This window comes from Bactrocera neohumeralis, chromosome 3, assembly GCF_024586455.1.
Source record: "Bactrocera neohumeralis isolate Rockhampton chromosome 3, APGP_CSIRO_Bneo_wtdbg2-racon-allhic-juicebox.fasta_v2, whole genome shotgun sequence".
NCBI classification, from domain to species: Eukaryota; Metazoa; Arthropoda; class Insecta; order Diptera; family Tephritidae; genus Bactrocera; species Bactrocera neohumeralis.
Genome location: NC_065920.1, coordinates 12,320,771 through 12,342,366, shown reverse-complemented (window position 1 = coordinate 12,342,366; position 21,596 = coordinate 12,320,771). Strand labels below are relative to the sequence as shown.

At 44.6% G+C, this 21,596-nt stretch overlaps 1 protein-coding gene across 1 annotated transcript in view; it reads right to left on the bottom strand.

Annotated features, from left to right (window-relative positions):
* Positions 1-1,539: 1,539 nt before the first annotated feature.
* The window catches only part of LOC126753594 (uncharacterized), a 203,521-nt gene continuing 183,464 nt past the window's right edge, over positions 1,540-21,596 (bottom strand). The window contains 22 exon segments of the mRNA XM_050465148.1: positions 1,540-4,258; positions 4,337-4,765; positions 4,826-8,050; positions 8,128-9,001; positions 9,003-9,130; positions 9,202-9,396; positions 9,484-9,684; positions 9,986-10,588; positions 10,928-12,019; positions 12,106-12,432; positions 12,499-13,107; positions 13,171-13,518; positions 13,614-13,928; positions 14,479-16,542; positions 16,613-17,276; positions 17,352-17,962; positions 18,035-18,679; positions 18,780-19,748; positions 19,812-20,108; positions 20,162-20,506; positions 20,568-20,879; positions 20,949-21,593. Of these exon segments, the coding sequence (XP_050321105.1) occupies positions 4,017-4,258; positions 4,337-4,765; positions 4,826-8,050; positions 8,128-9,001; positions 9,003-9,130; positions 9,202-9,396; positions 9,484-9,684; positions 9,986-10,588; positions 10,928-12,019; positions 12,106-12,432; positions 12,499-13,107; positions 13,171-13,518; positions 13,614-13,928; positions 14,479-16,542; positions 16,613-17,276; positions 17,352-17,962; positions 18,035-18,679; positions 18,780-19,748; positions 19,812-20,108; positions 20,162-20,506; positions 20,568-20,879; positions 20,949-21,593 (15,140 nt within the window). The 3' untranslated portion in view covers positions 1,540-4,016.

Here is a 21,596-nt window from a genome sequence, read left to right as displayed (position 1 = left end):
TGAGAATAGTTTCAGAAACACTGGAACTCTTTTGACCTTGTTAACCGTAATATTATTTCTATGCCTCAAACAAGTTTCGGGTCTATTGATTCAAAGTTTGATTAAAAAGTATTATAAAGGATTCTTCGTCGACATTTTTACATAAATGATTGCTCAGATAATTACAATTATTTGTATAACCTGAACAGCCACGTCCGTCTGTCTGTATATACCCGAACTGTTGATTCAGTTTTTGAGGTATGGTTTTGAAATTCTAACAAGAAGCGACTCATTGTCGGAACTGCTGATATTGGACCACTATACATAGTATATAGCTGTCATACAAGCTGCTCAAGCAAAATCAAGATAGAGATCTTTATGCCCTGAACAGGATATATATTAAGTTTGCCACGATGTTTGTAACACGCAGAAGGAAAGATCTGTCCGTCCGTCAGTATATGCGAGAACTATTTCTTCAGTTTACGAGATATCGACGTTCTTTTCTCTTCCAGAAGCTGCCTATTTGTCGGAACCACCGATATCGCACTACTATAGCATATAGCTGCCATGCAAACTGAACGATCGGTATGAAGTACTTGCATGGAAAACTGTTTTATTTGTCGCGATATCTTCATGAAATTTCGCAGGAATTATTTTCTCAGACAATGGTACAATTTCCGTAGAAATGGATCCGATCGAATCCCTATAGCGTATGGCTGCCATACAAACTGAACGATCGGTATAAAGTACTTGTATGGAAAACTGTTTTATTTGTGGCGATATCTTCATGAAATTTCGCAGGAATTATTCTCTCAGGCAATGGGGAAATTTTCGAAGAAATTGTTCTGATCGAATCACTATAGCGTATGGCTGCCATACAAACTGAACGTTCGGAATCGAGTCAAGCAGGACACAGATTATTGTTCAGATCGCATCACTACAACTGTTGCTTGCTCTCATAGTTTTTACTCTCCTTTCTTGAAAAATTAAAATGTCAATTATTTTTTTTATTTTGTTTTATTCATATTTATTTTTATTATTAGTTTACATTAAGCAATACAATATTAATATGGTTTGTTTTACTTTCAAACATTTTTTTAATACAATTCGTTTTTAATAATTAAAATTTAACTATTGTTTTTCTTTTAACAATTTACATACAAACATTATTATTGTCAATCGTTTTTCTATATTTGCTGCCAGTGCAAAAAGTTTTCTATGTGTGTGTGTGCGGCAAAATCTTGCCATTTTCATAATTCTATAATGTATTTGAGACGTAAAGAAAAATAAAAGTTGCTATTTCATTAAATAAAATTTGTAAATATGGCGGTCAAAATTTTGGAATTTTATTAATAAAACAAAAAAAATATTATGAAAAAAATATAATAATTTGAGGCTAACGGTTGCTTGCACTAATTTTGCCTGGCAATGGCGTTGTGAACGAACAAAAAAAAATAAAAATCATAAAATTTTAAAGAAAAATCCTATACAATGCGTGACAACTATTTACAGTTTTCTTAAATTATTTTATATTTGCTGTCGTTGGCTGTTTAAAGCAGCGTGTTTTGTTTTTGTTTTTTTTTTCTTTCACTTTGTGTCTTTCGGTGTGTGTGTGTGTGTGTAATTTGTTCTTGTTTTTTTTTTTAATAAAATTATTTTAAAGTTGAAAGTAAAAATTTAACTTAAAGTAGTGACTATACATTTCGATTTTTTTGTATGCTTCGTTTATATATATATATCTATATAGTTTTTAATTTTTCATGCAAATTAATGCAACGCAAGCTTTTTCAGAGACACACGCTCGCAACGGCTGCGCGAATTCGCCGCAAAAGCGCACAGCCAAATTTTCGCTGCAAAGTTGTGCGCGCTTGCGGTGAGTTTCGCAGTGTTGCCAGCGTGTATTTTAAGGTTAGGCGCGCATGCATATTTTTTATAGTTTTTTTTTTTTAATTTTTAATTAATTTTTTTTTTTATTTTTATTTTTATTTAATTTTTTTAGTTGTGTTTTAGTATACTTTTCATATATAGTACATATTTCGCGTTTTGTTTTATTCAATTATTTTAACTTAAAGTTTGCTTCTCTCTGCTTACGCATTTCGCAATCACAACAAGCATACAAAATATTATAAATTATTAAAAACAATGAAACTAAAAAAAAGAACAAAAAAGTTTAAATTAAAAATATAATAATTATTTTTACTTTAACGCACTTGACTAACACGCTTCTGTTAATTTAAATATGTTAATTAGCTGTTTAATACAAAAAAGTTAATAATACGCATTAAATATATAATCGTTTTTTATATAATAATAATAATTATAATAATAATAATAAAATTATTTAGGCAAATTCTCCATTAGTCGCTTTTTGGGGAGTAGGAAGAAATATTAAGTAGCAAAAATATATATTTTTATTTAAAATGTACCGTTTTCTTCTCTTAGGCAGCTATATGGTTGTTGCTAACTTTAACTTATGCGTCAAAATTATATGTAAATTCTTTCAATCAGAAATTTTACATGACAAAGGCAGTGTTGGGGCAACTTCGGCTCTTCCTTTACAAACGTTACAAACGCTATTCGCGCACTTTCTCCAGTTTTTTTGAATGCTTACTACTTGTGTGTGTTACCACAAGGTACTGTTAGTTTTATTTATTTGTTGTACAAAAATAAATAAACATTTTGAATGCTTGTTTTGAGTGTTTGAAATTTCGATTTTCGTTTTACATTCAACATTTGTAAATTTTTATAGAAGAGTTGCCACCTAATTGGTTTTCTGTTATTTTTTAAGCGTAAAGCGTTTTTTCTGCACACTGCCTTGCTGCCTGTGCAATGGAGTATTTTTGTTTTTTTCAAATTCTCTGCTTATGCTTCGTCTCTAAGGGCAGTTTCTTGGTTACTTCTTTTAAAATAATAGGAAAGGTGTTTATATAACTACATACATACATATTCATATATATATATATATGTAACTATTTACTTAGTTTGAGTGCAGTTTTTTTGCTATAATACAAGTGCATATATGTATAAATATAGAGCTTTAATGTCGAAGTACCCCACCACCTACACAGTTCTGCTATACTATATATGTATGTAACTACTTTCGTTTCGTTTTTTATAGGAAGACAAGTCGCTCACTTAATTGCTATAATATATAGGTAGTTTGTATAGGTAAGTGGCAGCGCAATTGCTTTATTGCGTGTGTGTTTGTGTATTATATGTGTGTTTGTGTGTATTTCGACTAATGAAGAAGTTGTATTGTTAGACGAGAATTCCTTCGTAGCTTCGCTAAATCTGTATAAGCTTTGTTGAACTGGCTTCCTTTCCCGATATCTCTTGCTTCTGCAATTATGCGAAATGCCTTTTCGCTCCTCCTCTTTATATGTTTATCCTCTAAACGTTAGCAGTGTTATAGCTTTGGCAGTTGTTCTTAGTTATTTTTTTTTTCTAGCTACATTTTCATAAAATTGGCTGCTACTAAGAGTACTTAAAAAAATATTAAAATTTTCTTTCTTTAAATTAAATCTGTACAAAGTCACTCAAATAAAAAATATTTTCTTTTTTCTTCTTTTTTGCAGTTTTCGCATACTCTCTTTTGCCATAAATTGCCAAAAGCTACTTGAAATTCTCATATTAGTTATAATACGAGCGTGTAGCCGGTCGTCTAACTAACCTCGGCTACGCTCCTTAGGAATGTCATGGTGAGTTGAGAAGTTGTATCCTATACATTTATTATATTACATTTAGTATCATGTTTCTAGCAAATTTTGACCATCCAGTTTTCATTTGATTATTCTTGTTCTTCAGCAATTATGCTGCTTCTTGACACTTTTGTTTTTCTTTGCACGTTTTCAAATATTTTTTATAGCAAATAGCTGCTCTCATATTATCTATAATTAGTGCTCTCAACTTTTTGCACGTGCTTCTCAAATATTTCAATTTCTATACATTATTTCTTTACTAAATTCTAATTTACTTGCATTCAATTAATTTCTTAACTAAACTATTTACTATTTGCATATTTACTCGTTTATCATTGCTTATGATAGATAATCGGGTGTGGGTTCTGGCACAGCTTCGGGATTCGCGAATAGCGGATTGGGGAACTCTGGCGGATGTGGTAGCGGTGCTAGTGTTTTGGGTCGTCGGCGGTAGGCCATCAGCCAACAGGAGACGGCTACGGCGACCGCTACCAACGCCAGTAAAGCAGTGATGACGAGCGCTATAATGAGACCCACCATGGAGACGCAAATGTCTTCGACGCGTTGTGCCGCCGGTTTGACTACAAAGAAAGCGGGAAACAAACGAAAATTAGTTAAACATCTACTTTTTGCGCTCTTCCGCGCGCTTGTTCACTTACTGTTCGCATCATTGATGCCCGGTCCGCTGCGCTTTTCGAATGTCAAGATGGCATTCGATGAAATTGTTATCTCCTCGCGCAGTTGTCCCTCCATGCCGGTGTTGGTCGCCACCGCTGTTGTGTCGGTGGAATTATCGGCAATAGCACGACGTCTTCTACGTCCGAATGCATTGTAGCCGCGACAGTTAACCGGTTGACATTTACCGAAGCAGACACGTATGTTACATTGGAAGCGTATGTTATCGCTTGAGGGGAATTTGAAGGCATTGAAGTTAGCCATCAGGCTGTTGGTATCGGGATTGTATTCCCATTCGCCAAAGATTGACGCATCTGTAGCGCAACCATTCTCATCGGTGACAATATACTCGTTCTCAATGTTATCCTCCATTGTTTTGGCAATGCAGGAACGGGCGAAGCCACCATAGATTGCTGCGGAAAATTTTAGTTTGTTAGCTTTGTACTTTAAATGTAACTCACTTAGATACTCACTTGCTGGCTCGACGTCAACTTGCAGTTTCAGATTGTCACCAATCTCCGCAGAGTTGATCTCTTCACCTTCATGCGTTATGATGCGCATCTGACAGATTGGCGGCGGGCCAGTGTTGGCAATTGTGCCCGCTGTGGTTAGCATGGACACATTGAAACCCAATGTGACGTTCTTCTCACCGGTCTGGTAGACACATTTAATGTTGTAAGCTTGCGCCTTGTATGTAACCAATTTCGGATGCTTCTGTATGACCAGCACGAAGCTTGCAATATCCTTAACTGCTTGCATGCCGCAGCTGCCGAAGTGTACGCGGAAGATTTCCGTACGCGGTACACTTTCGCCAGCTAAATTCACCACACGACGACATTCTTCATCCTTGCTATGACCCTTCACGTAGAGTACGCCATTAAAGCCGGGTTCGGTAATATGTATTTCGACTTGTACACCATCAGCCAGGCAGCTGACTAACATATCGGGACGTGGGAAGTCTGTACGGAAGTTGGTGTGATTGCAGATAAGCTCTGGATTGCCGGTGTAGCCGGTGATGCATTGACATTGTGCACGATGATTGATGGCATTACAGAAGGCATTTACGCCGCAAACCTTTTGCAGACAAGGATCCTCACAGGTCTTCGTACGTGTGTTGCAGAAGCGATTGTCTGCACAGTCTTCGTTTGTTTCACAGCCAGGTTGGTCTTCTGCTATGCATTCGCCTGCTGGTGTGAGTCGATATCCATGATCTGTCGGGCAGATACAGCGTCCACGTTCATCGATGACCATACCACGCTCCAACGCACATACACAGCGTCCATTTTCGTCGATCTTGAAGCCTTGTTCTGGCAGGCAGGGCGCGCAATATTCGTATATGTCCAAAGCAGTGCCTGGCGGGCAGACACATTGACCGTCGACATCGCGTACGAAGCCTTTCTCGATCACACACAATGAGCGTTTGTCACACTGTATGGCCGCATTACCGGTGTATCCCTCCAAACATTCGCAGATCATTGTGCGCACTGGCACAGTATCTAAGACACGACAGTCGGCATTAACGCCACAAGGATGTGTTGCATTGCATGGATTGACGCATTCGCCACGTATACAGGCAGTTTGGCTTGGACAGTCGCCATCGTAGCGGCAAATCGGTATGTCACGTAGCGGTTCACAGCCGTTGCGTCGCGCAATAGTACCCGGTGGACAGGCACATTCTGGTTGGTGGTTGTAGACCTTGCAAATTTCGTCATATGCACAGATCGCCTTTGTATCGCATGGGTTCTCACATTTGCCATTGACACACGCCTTATCTGATGGACATTCACCGTCGGTACGACAGCCAAGTGGTGTACAGGCGATGCGTGCATTGCCACGGAAGCCGGGTATACATTCACATACAGCGCGGTGATCAACTGCTAGACATTCGGCATTTGTGCCGCATTGTTCACCTTGGCAAACGGGCACACAAAGTTGATTGCGACAGGCGTGCGTAGATGGACAGTCCGAATTTATAGCGCATTCAATCTTGGAACATTCGAATTCAGGGTTACCCTCGTAACCTTGACGACAAGTACATACCGGTTTATGGTCCTTAATGCGGCATTCAGCGTTCAAGCCACAATTGCAGGGATCGCGACAGATACCATTTACGCAGGATTTATCTGTGGCACATTCTGAATCGGCTATACAACCGCCTACTTCCACAATTGTCTTTGTTGGTTTGCAGGTGCCACTGCCGCTGCTAATGTAGCCGTCGGGGCAGACGCAGATCATAGTACGTACAGGCGACGTTGGTGTCACTTCACATTGTGCTGGACGGTTGCATGGTTCCAGAGTGAGACAAGGATCAACACACTCATCGTTGATGCATGCCAAGCGCGCTGGGCAATCTGTGTCTACTCTGCACATAGGTTGTGGTTCTGGACGGCAGTCCACGTATGGATTGCCCAGGAAGCCAGCGGGACAGCGACAGACAGCCAAATGGTTTTGCGGGCGGCACTCGGCGCGTGGTGAGCAAGTATTGTGGTAAATACAAGGATTGACGCACTGTTCATTTTGACACATCTTGTCAGAGGGGCAATCGTTATTCGTTAGACAACCAATGACGCGACAACGCTCGTAAGCATTACCACGATAACCACTCTTGCAGCGACACATAGCGGTGTTAGATTGCACATAGCATTCAGCGTTGACACCGCAAGGATCATTCACTAAGCAGGGATTAATACAGTTGCCGTTGATACAGGCCTTACCGGAGTCACATTCACTATCTATGCGACAGCCAATGGTGCGACAGAAAGCATAGGGATTGCCTTCATAACCGTCTTGGCAAGAGCATGTGGCGCGATGATTTTGTACTTGACAAATTGCGTTGGTGCCACAGTTGCATGGGTTTCGGCACTGACGGTTGATACAAGCCTCTTGATCCGGACAGTCGGCATCACTACTGCAGCCTGGTGGACTCTGCAGTACGATCGGTTTACATTCACCTCGCGCATCCGGGACATATGATTCGGGGCATTCGCATACCATAGTGCGTACAGGCACACTATCCAGTACACTGCATTTTGCGGAGCTTGCGCATGGTGAGAGTATGGTACATGGGTTCTGACATTTACTATCGATGCAAGCCAAGCGACTTGGGCAATCGCCATCGTCGCGACAAACTGGTTCTACAGGACGGCGTTCACAATAAGCGTAAGGGTTGCCGAGCGGCATAGTCTCGGGGCAGCGGCAAACGGCGCGATGTTGCAATGCTTGACAAATGGCATTTTGTGCGCATGGGCTATCTTGACAGGGGTTCACACATTGATTTCGTACGCATGCTTGATTCGTAGCGCAGTCATAGTCTGAGTGACATTCGACGCGTACACAACGTTGGAACGGATCACCTTCCAAGCCGGCAGGACAGCGACAGGTGGCGCGATGATTACGACCAAAGCATTCGGCATTGAGCGCGCACGGATCACTGATCAAACAAGGATTCACGCATTCACGATTCACGCATTGTTGATCCGATGAACATTCATCGTCCGATTGGCAGCCAATTTGTACACAACCGAATTGTGCATTGCCAGAGTAGCCAGGTTGACAGTAGCAAACCGGGTGGTGATTACGTACAATACACTCGGCGTTCGGACCACAATTGCAAGGATTAATGCAACGTTCATTGACGCAAGATTCACTAAGAGAGCAATCGGAATTGGATTTGCAACCTATCGTAGAGACATCTGGCGCTGTGGTAAAGAGAAAAGGTAAACAAAAAGGTTCATAAGTTTTTGCGTTTGGAAGGAATCGTACAAAATATACTTACGTGGTACACAAGCAACGCGCGCATCGCCGGTGAAACCGCTTGGGCAACGGCATACCGGTTCTCTATTTTGTACATGGCAATAGGCACCGCGTCCACAAGAATCTTCCACACAAGGATTTACACAGCGTTCATTCTTACACGTCTTATCATAGGGACAGTCATCGTTCTTTGTGCATTCAGCGTTCGGTGTTTTCGGCTGTTCGTGTACGATTAACTGGCACTCAACACGTGGATTACCTTCGTAGCCACGTGCACATGTGCATTCGGCATAGTGATCGCGTGAGCGACATTGCGCATTTACACCGCAGCGTTCCAAGCGGCAAGCGTCGATACACACACCACGTTGGCAGACCTCGGTGTTACCGCATTCATCGTTGTTCTGACAACCGCTGACTACTTCATGTTTGATTGGTACGCAATTACCCGAATTATCGGTGATCGTATCGCTCGGACACTTGCAGATCATGGTACGCAAAGGTAGCGTATCCAATACGTGACAGGTCTGTTGTGGCGTGCAAACATGTGGTGTGGCGCAAGGATTGGCGCAACGCTGATTAATACAAGCCAATTGAGATGGACAATCAGCATCCTGTTTACATTCGGGTTCCACTTTAGTTGGTGGCTCGCGTGGCACATCGCACTGTACAAATGGATTGCCTCTATAGCCCGGTCGGCATTCGCATTGCGGCTGATGACGTCTGCCAGTGCAAATGGCATTCAGCGCGCAGGTGTCCTCATCGCAAACCGGACGACAAACGCGATTCAAGCGATCGCAAGCCTCATGATCGGCGCAATCCTCGTTGTATTGGCAGTGACCGGTGATACACGAGACAAACGGATTGCCTTGTGTGCCCGGCGGACATATGCAGACAGCCTTGGTGGTTTTGTGGTGCGCATTGAGCGCCAGTGCCGCAACGTACGTCGCCATAACTGCAAGGATTTACACAATTCTCATTTATACAAGCCTTATCGTAGGGACAGTCCGCATTTATCTTGCATTCCGCTGTAAAGTGTGAAAAAAATTCGGTTAAATTTATAATAAGGAAAATGGTGTCACTTTAGCTCTGTACATACGTTTGTAGCATTGTACTTGCGGATCACCACCCCAGCCGGCGGGGCAAGAGCATATTGGACGCGAGTTGCGTACACGACATTCCGCGTTGCCAGCACATGGATTCGCCTCAGCGCAAGGATCTTGACAGCGTTGATTGATGCAGGCCGTTGTTGACGGACACTCCGAATCTTGTTTACAGCCCGCCGTTATTTCCGCTGTGGGCACAAGTTTGGATTGTTAGTTTCGACGCAAAGCAAAGTAAAGTGTAATTTAACGTAAAACTCGGTAATGTGTGAACTTACGTGGTTGGTAACAGTTTGTGAATGGATCACCCTGTGTGCCCTGTGGACAACTGCAGACGGCGCGATGACGCTGAGCTAAGCACTCGGCTGTGCGGGCGCAAGGTGAGGCATCAATACAAGGATTTACACAGGCGCCATTGCGGCAGGCTTCCGTATCTTGACATTCGCTATTCGATTGGCAACCATGATCACGTGCGGGTTCTAATGCGAAAAAAACGTATTAGTGTACGGAAGTGGAGAGATATTTGTGTCGAAAACGAAATATAACGGAAAAGTATAGTTTGCGTGTGCTTGCATAATTGCGAGGAGCTGTACAAGAACGTTGAGAGGTAAAGTTCAACATAGACACAATAAATATGTACATTATAAAATAAATATTCGCACATAAAAATAACGCAAATTAATTTGTAAAATACAAAAATTAAGCTGTAATGAAAAGACTCAAAAAGACAAGCATTTAAGGCATTTTCAAATTCAATGAATGACTTCGTTGCCAACCTACCTTTACGACAACCCACATCCGCATCACCCACATAACCGGGTTCGCATTGACAGATCATAGTACGCAACGGCAACGTGTCCACTACCGAGCAAATAGCATTTGCGCCACATGGTTGCGTTACCGCGCACGGATTCTTACATTCGCCATTGAAGCAGGCCAATTTGCTGGTACAGTCCGCATCCATGGTGCATTGTGGTGCCACTTTAGGTTCTTCGAGTACACAGCTAACCAGCGGATTGCCACTGTAGCCAGGCGGGCAGCGACATTGTGCGCGATGATTGTCGACACGGCATTGGGCGCCAACACCACAATTGCATGGATCTTCGCAACGTTCATTCTTACAGGCCAAATTGAAGGCGCATTCGTCGTCGCGTGTGCATTCCGGTCGTTCACAGCGCACCAATGGATTGCCGCGATAACCGTCGGGGCAGTGACAGCGTGCCTTGTGATTGTAGTCGGCGCGACAGATGGCGTTCGTGCCGCACTGTGTGTACGGACAAGGATCGGTACATTGTTTGTTGATGCAGGCTTCTGTGGCGGGACATTCCTCGTCTGAGCGACAGCCGATGACATGGCAATAACTGAAAGCATTGCCGGTGTAACCTATCATGGGGATAGAATTAGTATTGTAATAGTTAGTTAGAGCTCCTTATAAATAATTATGTAAAAAAATTCAAGTAAACCGAAATATTAATTTAAACTTTCTCTCTTTTCAGTGGCAAGTTACGTTTCGGGCTCGCAAGGTAAGAATATTATTAGGAAGTATTAAGCAATGTTAATTTTCTCTTTAGAAAAGTTATTGAACTGTAGTTTTACTTGTTTCTCAATAATATTATTATTAAGAACAGTCAAAGAAAGAAGCGCGTTTGCTAGATTCTCGTTCGATATTGTTATCTTCCTAGCTACCAATGTTCGCTTCAATTTCCACTTTCGCGTACTCACCTTCATTACAGACACAAAGTGGTCTGTGCAATTGCACGTGACAGCGCGCGTTTGTGCCACAAATATTCGAGAGTTCGCATGGATTTTGACAAGCTTGATTGACGCACGCCTTGTCGTTCGAGCATTCCGCGTCGGTGGTACATTCCGGTCGTGGTGCTGGTATTTCCTCCATTTGTCGAAGACATTGGTTAAACGGTGAGCCATAGTAACCGGTTGGACAGGTACATACCGCCTTATGATTGATGGCGTTACAGATCGCATTGACACCGCAAGCATTAATACATGGATCGCGACATTTCTGATTGATACAAGCACGATTACGTGAGCAATCCTCATTGGTTACACATTCGGGGTACGTGCAAGTGGCAGCACCATTGATAACCTGGCATATGCCATTGCTGCGGCATGGTGATGGATTGCATGGATCGATCGGTTGCGGTGGTGCATGACATTCAACGAACGGATTGCCAACCATTGGACTGGGACAACTACATATTGGGTTGTGATTGGCGGTCTGGCATTGTGCGCCATAACCGCAGACGCCGGGACATGGATCGACACATTTGGAATTGACACAAGCCTTATCCTTGGCACAGTCTGAGCTGAGTGTACATTCGGGACGACAACCCTGTCCTTGTGGATTGCCAAAGAAGCCTGGTAGACATTCACAAACAGCCTGATCACGTTGTACTTTGCATACCGTATTTATGCCGCACGGTGTTGGGTAGCATGGATCACGACGTTCCTGTGGTATGTGTTCTATTACAATCGGTGAACACTGGACGAAAGCATTGCCACTGTAGCCAGTGGGGCAAGAGCAAATCGGAATGTGATTGTGGATGGTGCAAAGCGCCTCAACCCCACAAGTGCCTGGACAAGGATCGGCGCATTTGTTGCGTATGCAAGCACGATTCGAGGAACACTCAGAATTGCCAATACATTCGGGACGGCAACCTTCATACGGATTACCAATGTAATCATTAATACATGAGCAGGTGTAGCTATCGTCACGTCCACGGCATTCGCTGTTCGGGCCGCATGGTGATGGACGGCAAGGATCACGTGGTTCCTGTTTCGGTGGTGGTGGTAATACTGAAAGATAATGAAATAAATATAAAAGTTATAGAAGATCTGCCGTATGTAGAAATAAAACTGTGGTCGACTTGCTAACGCCTTACTTTTTGGAGCCTCATAACATACGCGGAAGGGATCGCCGGTCATGCCAACTGGGCAATGACAATTGGGTATATGCAGGGTCACAAGACAATTGGCATTCAAACCACACGAACCGGGACATGGGTCACGACATTTGCGGTTGATGCAAGCCAAGTTGTTAGGACAATCGTCATTACTAGAGCATTCTGGGCGACAATTTGGCGGTGTACCAATAAAGTCGGCCAGACAAGAGCAACGTGGCTGTCCCTTTACGTCACTACATTGAGCATTAGGACCGCAAGGAGATGGTATACAAGGGTTCTGTATTGCAGGTGGTTCTTGTCGTATTTCTAAACAAAAGTAGTGGAATATTGATAAGTTTGCGTCTTGGGGGAACTCTGTCAGTTGCAAGTTACCTGGTCTCGTACAAAGTGAATATGGATTACCGGTATAACCGCGTATACATTCGCAGTGTGCGCGATGCTGCACAGCCTGACACTCGGCGTTTAGACCACATTGACCTGGGCAAGGATCAACACATTTATTATTAATACACGCGTGTATTTGTGCACAATCCGAACTGCTATAACACTCGAGGCGACAGTTTGGTGGATTACCGAAGTAACCAGTAATACAAGAGCAAATGGCATTGCCACCACGTTCAATACACTGTGAATTGGGACCGCAAGGCGATGGCTGGCATGGATTCTTCAACTCCACTTCAGGAACTGGATCGCAAGCGACAAATGCATTACCAGTCATACGTTCTGGACAGCGACACATTGGTATGTGGTTGACGACGTCGCAGAGCGCGCGTTGGCCGCATGTACCTGGACATGGGTCTACACATTTATTACGCACACAAGCGCGGTCACGTGGACAATCCGCGTTAAGCACACATTCTGGACGACAACCGATGATGGGATCGCCATGATATTCCGGTATGCAGGAACATTGCCCGTTATTGCAGACAGTATTTGCACCACATGGTGAAGGGATGCATGGATCCACAGGTTCCGCTGGTTCTGTAAGGTTTGTGTAAATTAAGAATTTCGTTTTAACTACGTATTCGGGTTCGTTGTATTTACTTGGTGCTGGTGGCGGTGGTGGTAATGGACGACAGCTGGTAAACGGATCACCGGTGTAGCCAACGGGACAAGAACAGCTGGGTGTATGATATATTACATTACAAAGCGCAGAAAATCCACATGAACCGGGACATGGATCGCGACAACGTTCGTTAATACAGGCCATATTGCTGGCACATTCCGCATTTATTGTACATTCCGGACGACAGTTGGGTGGCGCGCCAATGTAGTTCGTCAAACAGCTGCATGTAGCGGCACCATTAACTTCACGACATTGTGCGTATGGGCCACAAGGCGACGGTATGCATGGATTGACATCTGCTTGTGGCGGTTCTGGGGTACGTGGTGCTAAAGGGCATTATAACAAGGGTAAATCAGTCATTTAAGCGAATAAGACGCGTAAATTAAGGCTATTGTGAGAAAGTGGAACAGTCGTTGCTTACGTGGTATACGCTGGCAGCTGGTGAAGGCTTCGCCGGTATAACCAGCCTTACAAGCACACAGTGGACTATGGTTATGTACATGACATTCGGCGTTTAAGCCACAAGCGCCTGGACAGGGATCTTTACATTTCTGGTTGATGCATGCTTTGTCGGATGGACACTCTGAGCTGACGACACATTCCGGACGACAAGTGGGTGGGGTGCCAACAAACTCCGGTAGACACGAGCAAACGGCTTGACCATTTGATTCGCGACACTGTGCGTTGGCGCCACATGGTGATGGTTGGCAGGGACTTACTTTGACGGGTGGTTCAGCTGTTTCGAATTACACAACAAATTAGTGTCCAGTAGAGATTAAGCGAGTGGTGGGTTAAATTATACACAAACCAATATTTTTAGCTCAACTAGAGCTGTGTTGTTTTGAAGCGAATTACATGTGTTATTTTTGCGCTTAACCTATGTTACTTCTTAAACTATGTTAAGTTATGTATGTTAAGCGTGCCCATGATAGGCTATGGCATGCGAAGGTTCTTATGCTAATGATTCTTAATATATGCTTATGATTACATTATTTGGCTTTATTTTTGGTATGGTTATTACCGCTAAGTAGTCGTGTAAGAATTGCAAAGTGGAAGCTCTATATTGCTTGCAGACAGGGATTTTAGATAGCGGGTTATAAAACGGCTTATAGCATTTTCGGGGGTAAAGCTCTACCTAACGCATTGGTTACTCAATTTATAGATATTAGCGAGCTTCGGCAGACATTAAACAGAATTTAGTGAATTTAGGGTGGTAGTTCTGCATTGTTGTCAATTTTGGGAAGCTTGTTGTTAAGACTAAAGAATACACATTAAAAATTTCTTACGTTCTGCCTGCACAATTTCACAACGTGTATATGGATCGCCGCGATAGCCTGGCAGGCAGGCGCAGTTCGGTATATGATTGACGACTTGACAAGTCGCCTGCGAACCACAAGTGCCGGGACATGGATCACGGCACTTCTGGTTTCGGCAAGCTTTGTCCGCTGAACAGTCCGAATTCCTAACACATTCAGGACGACAAGCTTCATAAGGATTACCGAAATAGTCCGGTAAACATTGACAAACGCTAATGCCATTACGTGGTTGGCAAATTGCGTTTGGACCACAAGGGCTGGGACTGCAAGGTAAAGCCACCTCCGTTGGTGGTTCCTGTTGCTTAACGCATGTAGAGAAAGGATCGCCAGTATATCCGCTTGGACAGTAACACATTGCGCTGTGCGCCAACACACGACACTCGGCTGCAACACCACACGAACCCGGACAGGGATCTGCGCATTTGCGATTGATGCACGCCCTGTCCGAGGCACACTCAGCACTTGTTACGCATTCGGGACGGCAGTGCGGAGCAGTGCCAATGAAATCACGTAAGCAAGTACATTGTGCGCCATTCGCAGTGGCGGTACATTCTGAGTTCGGTCCGCAAGGTGATGGTTGGCATGGATTTGTAGGCGTTACGTCGCTTATTGGTGCCGGTTTGGGTATAACTGTAATAGGTTTGAAGATGATGTTTAGTTGAATATTTGTGAGTGTAAAGTGCGAGCGCATAGTACTTATTGGCTGACAGGAAATGAACGGATCACCGGTGTAACGTGGTGGACAGGCACATATTGGGCTATGATTTTGAACATGACAGACGGCACGTAAACCGCAGGTACCGGCGCACGGATCTTGGCAACGCTGATTCAAACAATACTTATCCAAAGCACATTCGGAATTGGAAACACACTCGGGACGACAAGATGGTGGTGCGCCAATATAACCTGGTAGGCAAGAGCAGATGGCTTGTTGATTAGACGCGCGACACTGTGCATCAGGACCACAAGGAGAAGGTTGACAGGGGTTTATGGGCGGTGGCGGTTCGACGACTGAAATTGGAAGAATGTGAGTTTGCATAGTCCGGTTGAAAGCGTTGATTTCTATATTACTTGGTATGCTTTCGCAATAAACAAACGCATTGCCTGTCATGCCAGCTGGACATGAACACATCGGTACGTGGTTTATAACATTGCAGAGCGCAAGCGTGCCACAAGTACCCGGGCATGGGTCTTTACATTTTTGATTGATACAAGCACGGTCACGGGCGCAATCGCTATTTAGTACGCATTCTGGACGGCAACCACTGTATGGATCTCCATGATATTCGGGCAGGCAAGTACACACGCCGTTTCCACTACAAGCAGCATTCGCACCACAAGGCGATGGCACACAAGGATCCTGTTTGATGGGCTCACGTTGCACCGGTTGGGGTGGCTCTGGTTGACAGCTACTGAATGGATCACCTACATAGCCAGTTGGACAGACGCAGTTGGGTACATGATTGAGTACATTACAAATTGCGTTAAAACCACATGAACCAGGACATGGATCACGACACTTCTCATTGATGCAGGCACGATTCGATGGACAATCGGAATGTACAACGCATTCGGGGCGGCAATTTGGTGGACTACCTATGTAACTAGGTAAACATGAGCAAACCGCGCCGCCGTTACGATTATGACATTGCGCGTATTGGCCACAAGGTGAAGGATTGCAGGGATTACTTGGTGGTTGTGGCGTTACATCTGCGATTGGCTGTGGAATTGAATAACAACGCGTAAAAGCATCTCCCGTATAGCTAACTCTGCACGAACAAATCGGATTATGGTTGTAGACGCGACATTCTGCATTTTGACCACAGGTGCCAGGGCAAGGATCTGCGCATTTACGATTTATGCAAGCCTGTGTGAGCGGACATTCCGAATTAACGGTACATTCTGGACGGCAAGCAGGAGGTGAGCCAATAAATTCAGGCAAGCACGAACAAACAGCTTGTTGATTAACCTCATGGCACTGTGCATTCGGACCGCACGGCGAAGGTTGACATGGGTTAACATAAATGGGCTCCACTAGTGATAAAAAAAAAACATATGGAATTTTTAATCCGGGTGTTTAAGGAAAATTTGTATTTATGCTTACATTGTTTTACAGGTGAGCATAAGCTAAACGGATTGCCCGTATAGCCACCGAAGCAATGACAAACGGGTAGGTGATTAACAACCTGACATTCGGCATTGCGACCGCAAGTGCCAGGACATGGATCTTGACATTTACGTTGTACGCAGGCTTTATTTGATGGGCAATCACTATTCAGCACACACTCAGGTCGGCAACCTTCATAGGGGTTTCCGAAATATTCCGGTAAACAGACACAAGATCCAACATTGTTATGACGACGACATTCCGCATTATCTCCACAAGGGTTCGGTACACATGGGTCTATAAAGTCAGGTACTGGTGCTGGTGGTGGCGGTAATGGCAAGCGGCAGACGGTGAAGGGGTCTCCAACGTAACCTTGTTCACAAACACAATTGGGTATGTGATTCAAAGTATGACACTGTGCATTGGAACCACACAGACCCGGGCATGGATCGCGACACTTCTGATTAATGCAAGCCTTATCGGATGGACATTCTGAATTAGATATGCATTCTGGACGACAATTTGGTGGTACGCCTATAAATTCAGAGAGACAAGTACATGAAGGTGCACCATTTATGTTGCTGCATTGAGCATTGGCGCCGCACGGTGATGGACGGCAGGGATCGCGTGGTTCTTCATAAGTTGGAGGAGCTGTAGAAAAGTGAGTTGATATGGGAGGGTTTGAAATTAGGTTTACAGACATTGAATCGCCGATGAGTAGAAAATACGTACTGATGATGGGTTGACAAGCTACAAATGGACTTCCGGTATAACCCGTTGGACACGAGCAAATTGGGTTATGATTCACAATGTTGCAGAGTGCATTATGGCCGCAAGCGCCTGGACAAGGATCTTTGCATTTCTGATTGATGCATGCGCGGTTCATTGGACACTCTGAGTTGCTGATACATTCGGGGCGACAAGCGGGTGGTGTACCTATCATATCTGCTACACACGAACAAACAGCTATACCATTTCTATCTTGACATTGGGAGTTTGGACCACATGGTGATGGTTGGCATGGATGCGGTGGTTCAGGTGGCCGCTCCGGTAGTGGTTGGCATAGAACAAATGCATTGCCTTGCATTCCCGCTGGGCAGTGGCACATGGGTACATGATTGTGTACTTCACATATCGCGTTCGAAGCACAGGTGCCGGGACAAGGATCTTGACATTTCTGGTTGATACAAGCTTTATCGCGCGAGCATTCGCTGTTAAGAATACATTCAGGACGGCAACCAGTGTATGGGTCGCCTTGATATTCGCCGATGCAAGTGCAAATACCATCGCTGCATTGAGCGTTAATGCCACACGGTGATGGTATGCAAGGATCGTCAGCAGGGGTAGCTAATTTCAAAAATAAATATGGTTCGTTTAAAGTGTGGGTACCGAGGATTGAAAGGTTCAGATTTATATTACGTGGTGGTGGTGGAGCTGGTTGCGGGTGACAACTCGTGAATGGATCACCGATATATCCGGATGGGCACGTACACACTGGCGTATGATTTAAAACGTTGCAAACAGCATACACTCCACAAGATCCTGGGCATGGATCGCGACACTTTTCGTTTATGCAGGCGCGATTGCTGGCACAGTCCGAGTTTATAACACATTCTGGGCGGCAATTAGGCGGTGAACCGGTATACGAAGGTAGACAAGAACACGTCGGTTGTTCGTTCACAACACGACAAACGGCATATTGGCCGCAAGGGGAAGGAACACATGGATCGCGGTATGGTTCACGCGCTGGCGGTGGTGGTGGTGGTATTGGATTGCAACGGACAAATGCATCACCAGTATAACCTGGACGACAACTACAATACGGGCTATGTGAACGTACGCGACACTCAGCATTCGAGCCACAAGTGCCAGGGCAAGGATCTTGACATTTCTTGTTGATACAGGCTTTATCGGCAGGACATTCAGAGTTCGATGTGCATTCGGGACGACAAGAGGGTGGACTTCCAATAAATTCGGGCAGACATGAACATACGGCTTGTTCGTTTACCTCGCGACATTGAGAATTCGGGCCACATGGCGAGGGTATGCATGGATTGACATATTCTCTAATAGCTATTTATACATGTAAAATGAGATAATAATAGTAAAGTGCAATGAGTCAAAATTGTGCTGTGTTTGCTAAATGAAAAATTAGTGAGTGAACAAATATGATGCTTACGTTCTTTCAAAACATTACAGTAGCTGTACGGGTCACCGGTGTAACCCGACAGACAACTGCAGGTAGGCAAATGATTAATGGCGTCACACTGCGCATTTTGTCCACAAACGCCAGGGCAGGGATCTTGACACTTTTGATTTCGACAAGCCTTATTCGAAGGACAATCCGAATTTGCAATACACTCAGGACGGCAACCCTCATATGGATTGCCGAAATACTCTGGCAGACACTTACAAGCGCCGGCATTGTTTTGTGTGGTACAAACAGCGTTGCTGCCACATGGACTGGGCACACACGGGTTAATCTGCTCGAGCTCAACAATCGGTTCGGGATAACATTGCGTGAACGGATCACCCATATAACCGGCGATGCAGACACAAGATGGGGTGTGACTAACCACATGACAAGTAGCTGATGTGCCACAAATACCGGGACATGGATCTCGGCACTTCATGTTGATACATGCTTTATTGCTGGCACATTCCGAGGAAGATAAACATTCTGGGCGGCAATTTGGTGGTGCACCAATATAATCTGGTAAGCAGCTGCATGATGGTGAACCGTTTCTGTCAGCACATTGTGAGTTGGGTCCGCATGGCGAAGGTACGCAGGGATTTACAGGTTCCTGTTGAGGCGTCGGTGGTGGCAATAGTTGGCATAGAGTATGCGCATTGCCGGTGTAGCCGCTCGGGCAACTACAGAATGGCGCGTGATTAATGACTGAGCACATGGCACGTACGCCACAGCTTCCGGGACATGGATCTCGACATTTCTGATTAACGCAAGCTAAGTTCGGTGGACAATCCGAATTTATGGTACACTCAGGTCGGCAGTTTGGTGGTGAGCCGAAATAGTTAGGCAAGCAAGCGCAAACTGCCTGTTGATTAACTTCATGACATTGTGAATTAGGGCCGCACGGCGATGGTTGACACACATTCGTTACAGTTGGCGGGGCTAAAGAGCAAATATATGAATTTTGTATTGGGAATGTGAAGCAACGTAAATTTTGAAACCTACTTTGTAGTACAGAGCATTGAATGAAAGCGTTGCCCGACATACCATCAGGGCAACGACACATTGGTATATGATTAAACACATCACATATGGCTCCCACACCACATGTGCCTGGGCAAGGGTCAACGCATTTGTTTCTTATACAAGCTTTGTCACGTGGGCACTCAGTATTGAGTACACATTCTGGTCGACAACCGGAATAAGCGTTTCCTTGGTACTCAGGCAAGCAGGAGCATACGCCGTTATTACATATGGCATTACTACCGCAGGGGGACGGATTACATGGGTCTTGTAAAGGCACTAAGAAAAGTAAAGTTAATATTTTACCAATAACAAAAATACTGAGAACATACGTTGGGGCTCAGGTGGCTTAGGCATACAGCTAGTGAACGGATCACCTGTATAATCAGCTGGGCAGGTACATATCGGCGTGTGATTAATGACACTACAAATCGCAGAGAAACCACAAGATCCCGGGCAAGGGTCGCGACATTTTTCATTTATACACGCCAAGTGTGGTGAGCACTCGGCATTGATTGAACACTCGGGTCGGCAGTTGGGTGGTGCACCTAAGTAGTTGGGCAGACAAGTACACGAGGCCTGACCATTGACGTTACGACATACAGCATTAGCACCGCAAGGTGATGGTACGCATGGATCGCGGTATTCCTCTCTAATTACGGGCACGGGCGGTGGTGCTATAAAAATAAGGTTGTGCTTGACAAATGTGTTTTTATACCCGACAACTGTGCTTCTTACGTGGTATAGGATAGCATCTAGTAAAGGCATCGCCGGTGTAACGGTTTCGACACGTGCAAAGTGGGTTATGGTTATGCACGCGGCATTCGGCGTTAAGTCCACACACGCCGGGGCACGGATCGACGCATTTTTGATTGACACATGCCTTATCAAGCGCACATTCGCTGGATATGGTACATTCGGGGCGGCAGTCTGGTGGAGTGCCGATGAATGTTGGTAGACAGGAGCAGACCGCTTGTTGCTTGACTTCCTTGCATTGTGAATTTGGTCCACATGGTGAAGGCTGACATGGGTTTACCACGTCTAATTTAGCTAAATTTACGCAAAAATATATACTTAAGGACGCTGTTTCATAAATAATTGATTATTTTTGATGCTTACGTTCTGTCAATACCGTACAGTAGCTGTAAGGATCACCTGAATAACCAGTTAAACAGTTGCAAGTTGGCAAATGATTGCGTACATAACAAATTGCATTCTGTCCGCAAGTGCCTGGGCAGGGATCCTTACATTTGTTCTGTAGGCAAGCTTTGTTCGTTGGACAATCAGAGTTTACAACACATTCAGGACGACAACCCTCATATGGGTTGCCTTGATATTCGGGTAGGCATTGACAAGCGCCTGCGCCGTTGCGTACGATACATTCCGTGTTGGTTCCGCAAGGACTTGGTTGACAAGGGTTGAGTACTTCTTGCGGTACATCGCGTATGACGTCGCAATGGTTGAATGGATCTCCAGTATAACCGCTTGTACACACACACATTGGTGTATGATTAATGACATGACAATCGGCGTTTGAGCCGCAAACACCCGGACAGGGATCTTGGCAACGTTGATTAATGCAAGCTTGTGACAGTGGACACTCGGAATTTGTTACACATTCAGGACGGCAGTTTGGTGGTGCACCAATAAAGTTTTTGAGACATGAACATGATGGGCTGTCGCCTACAGCGCGACACTCAGCATTCGGTCCGCACGGCGAGGGACGACAAGGATCTTTAGGTACAACATCCAATTGAGGAACAACTG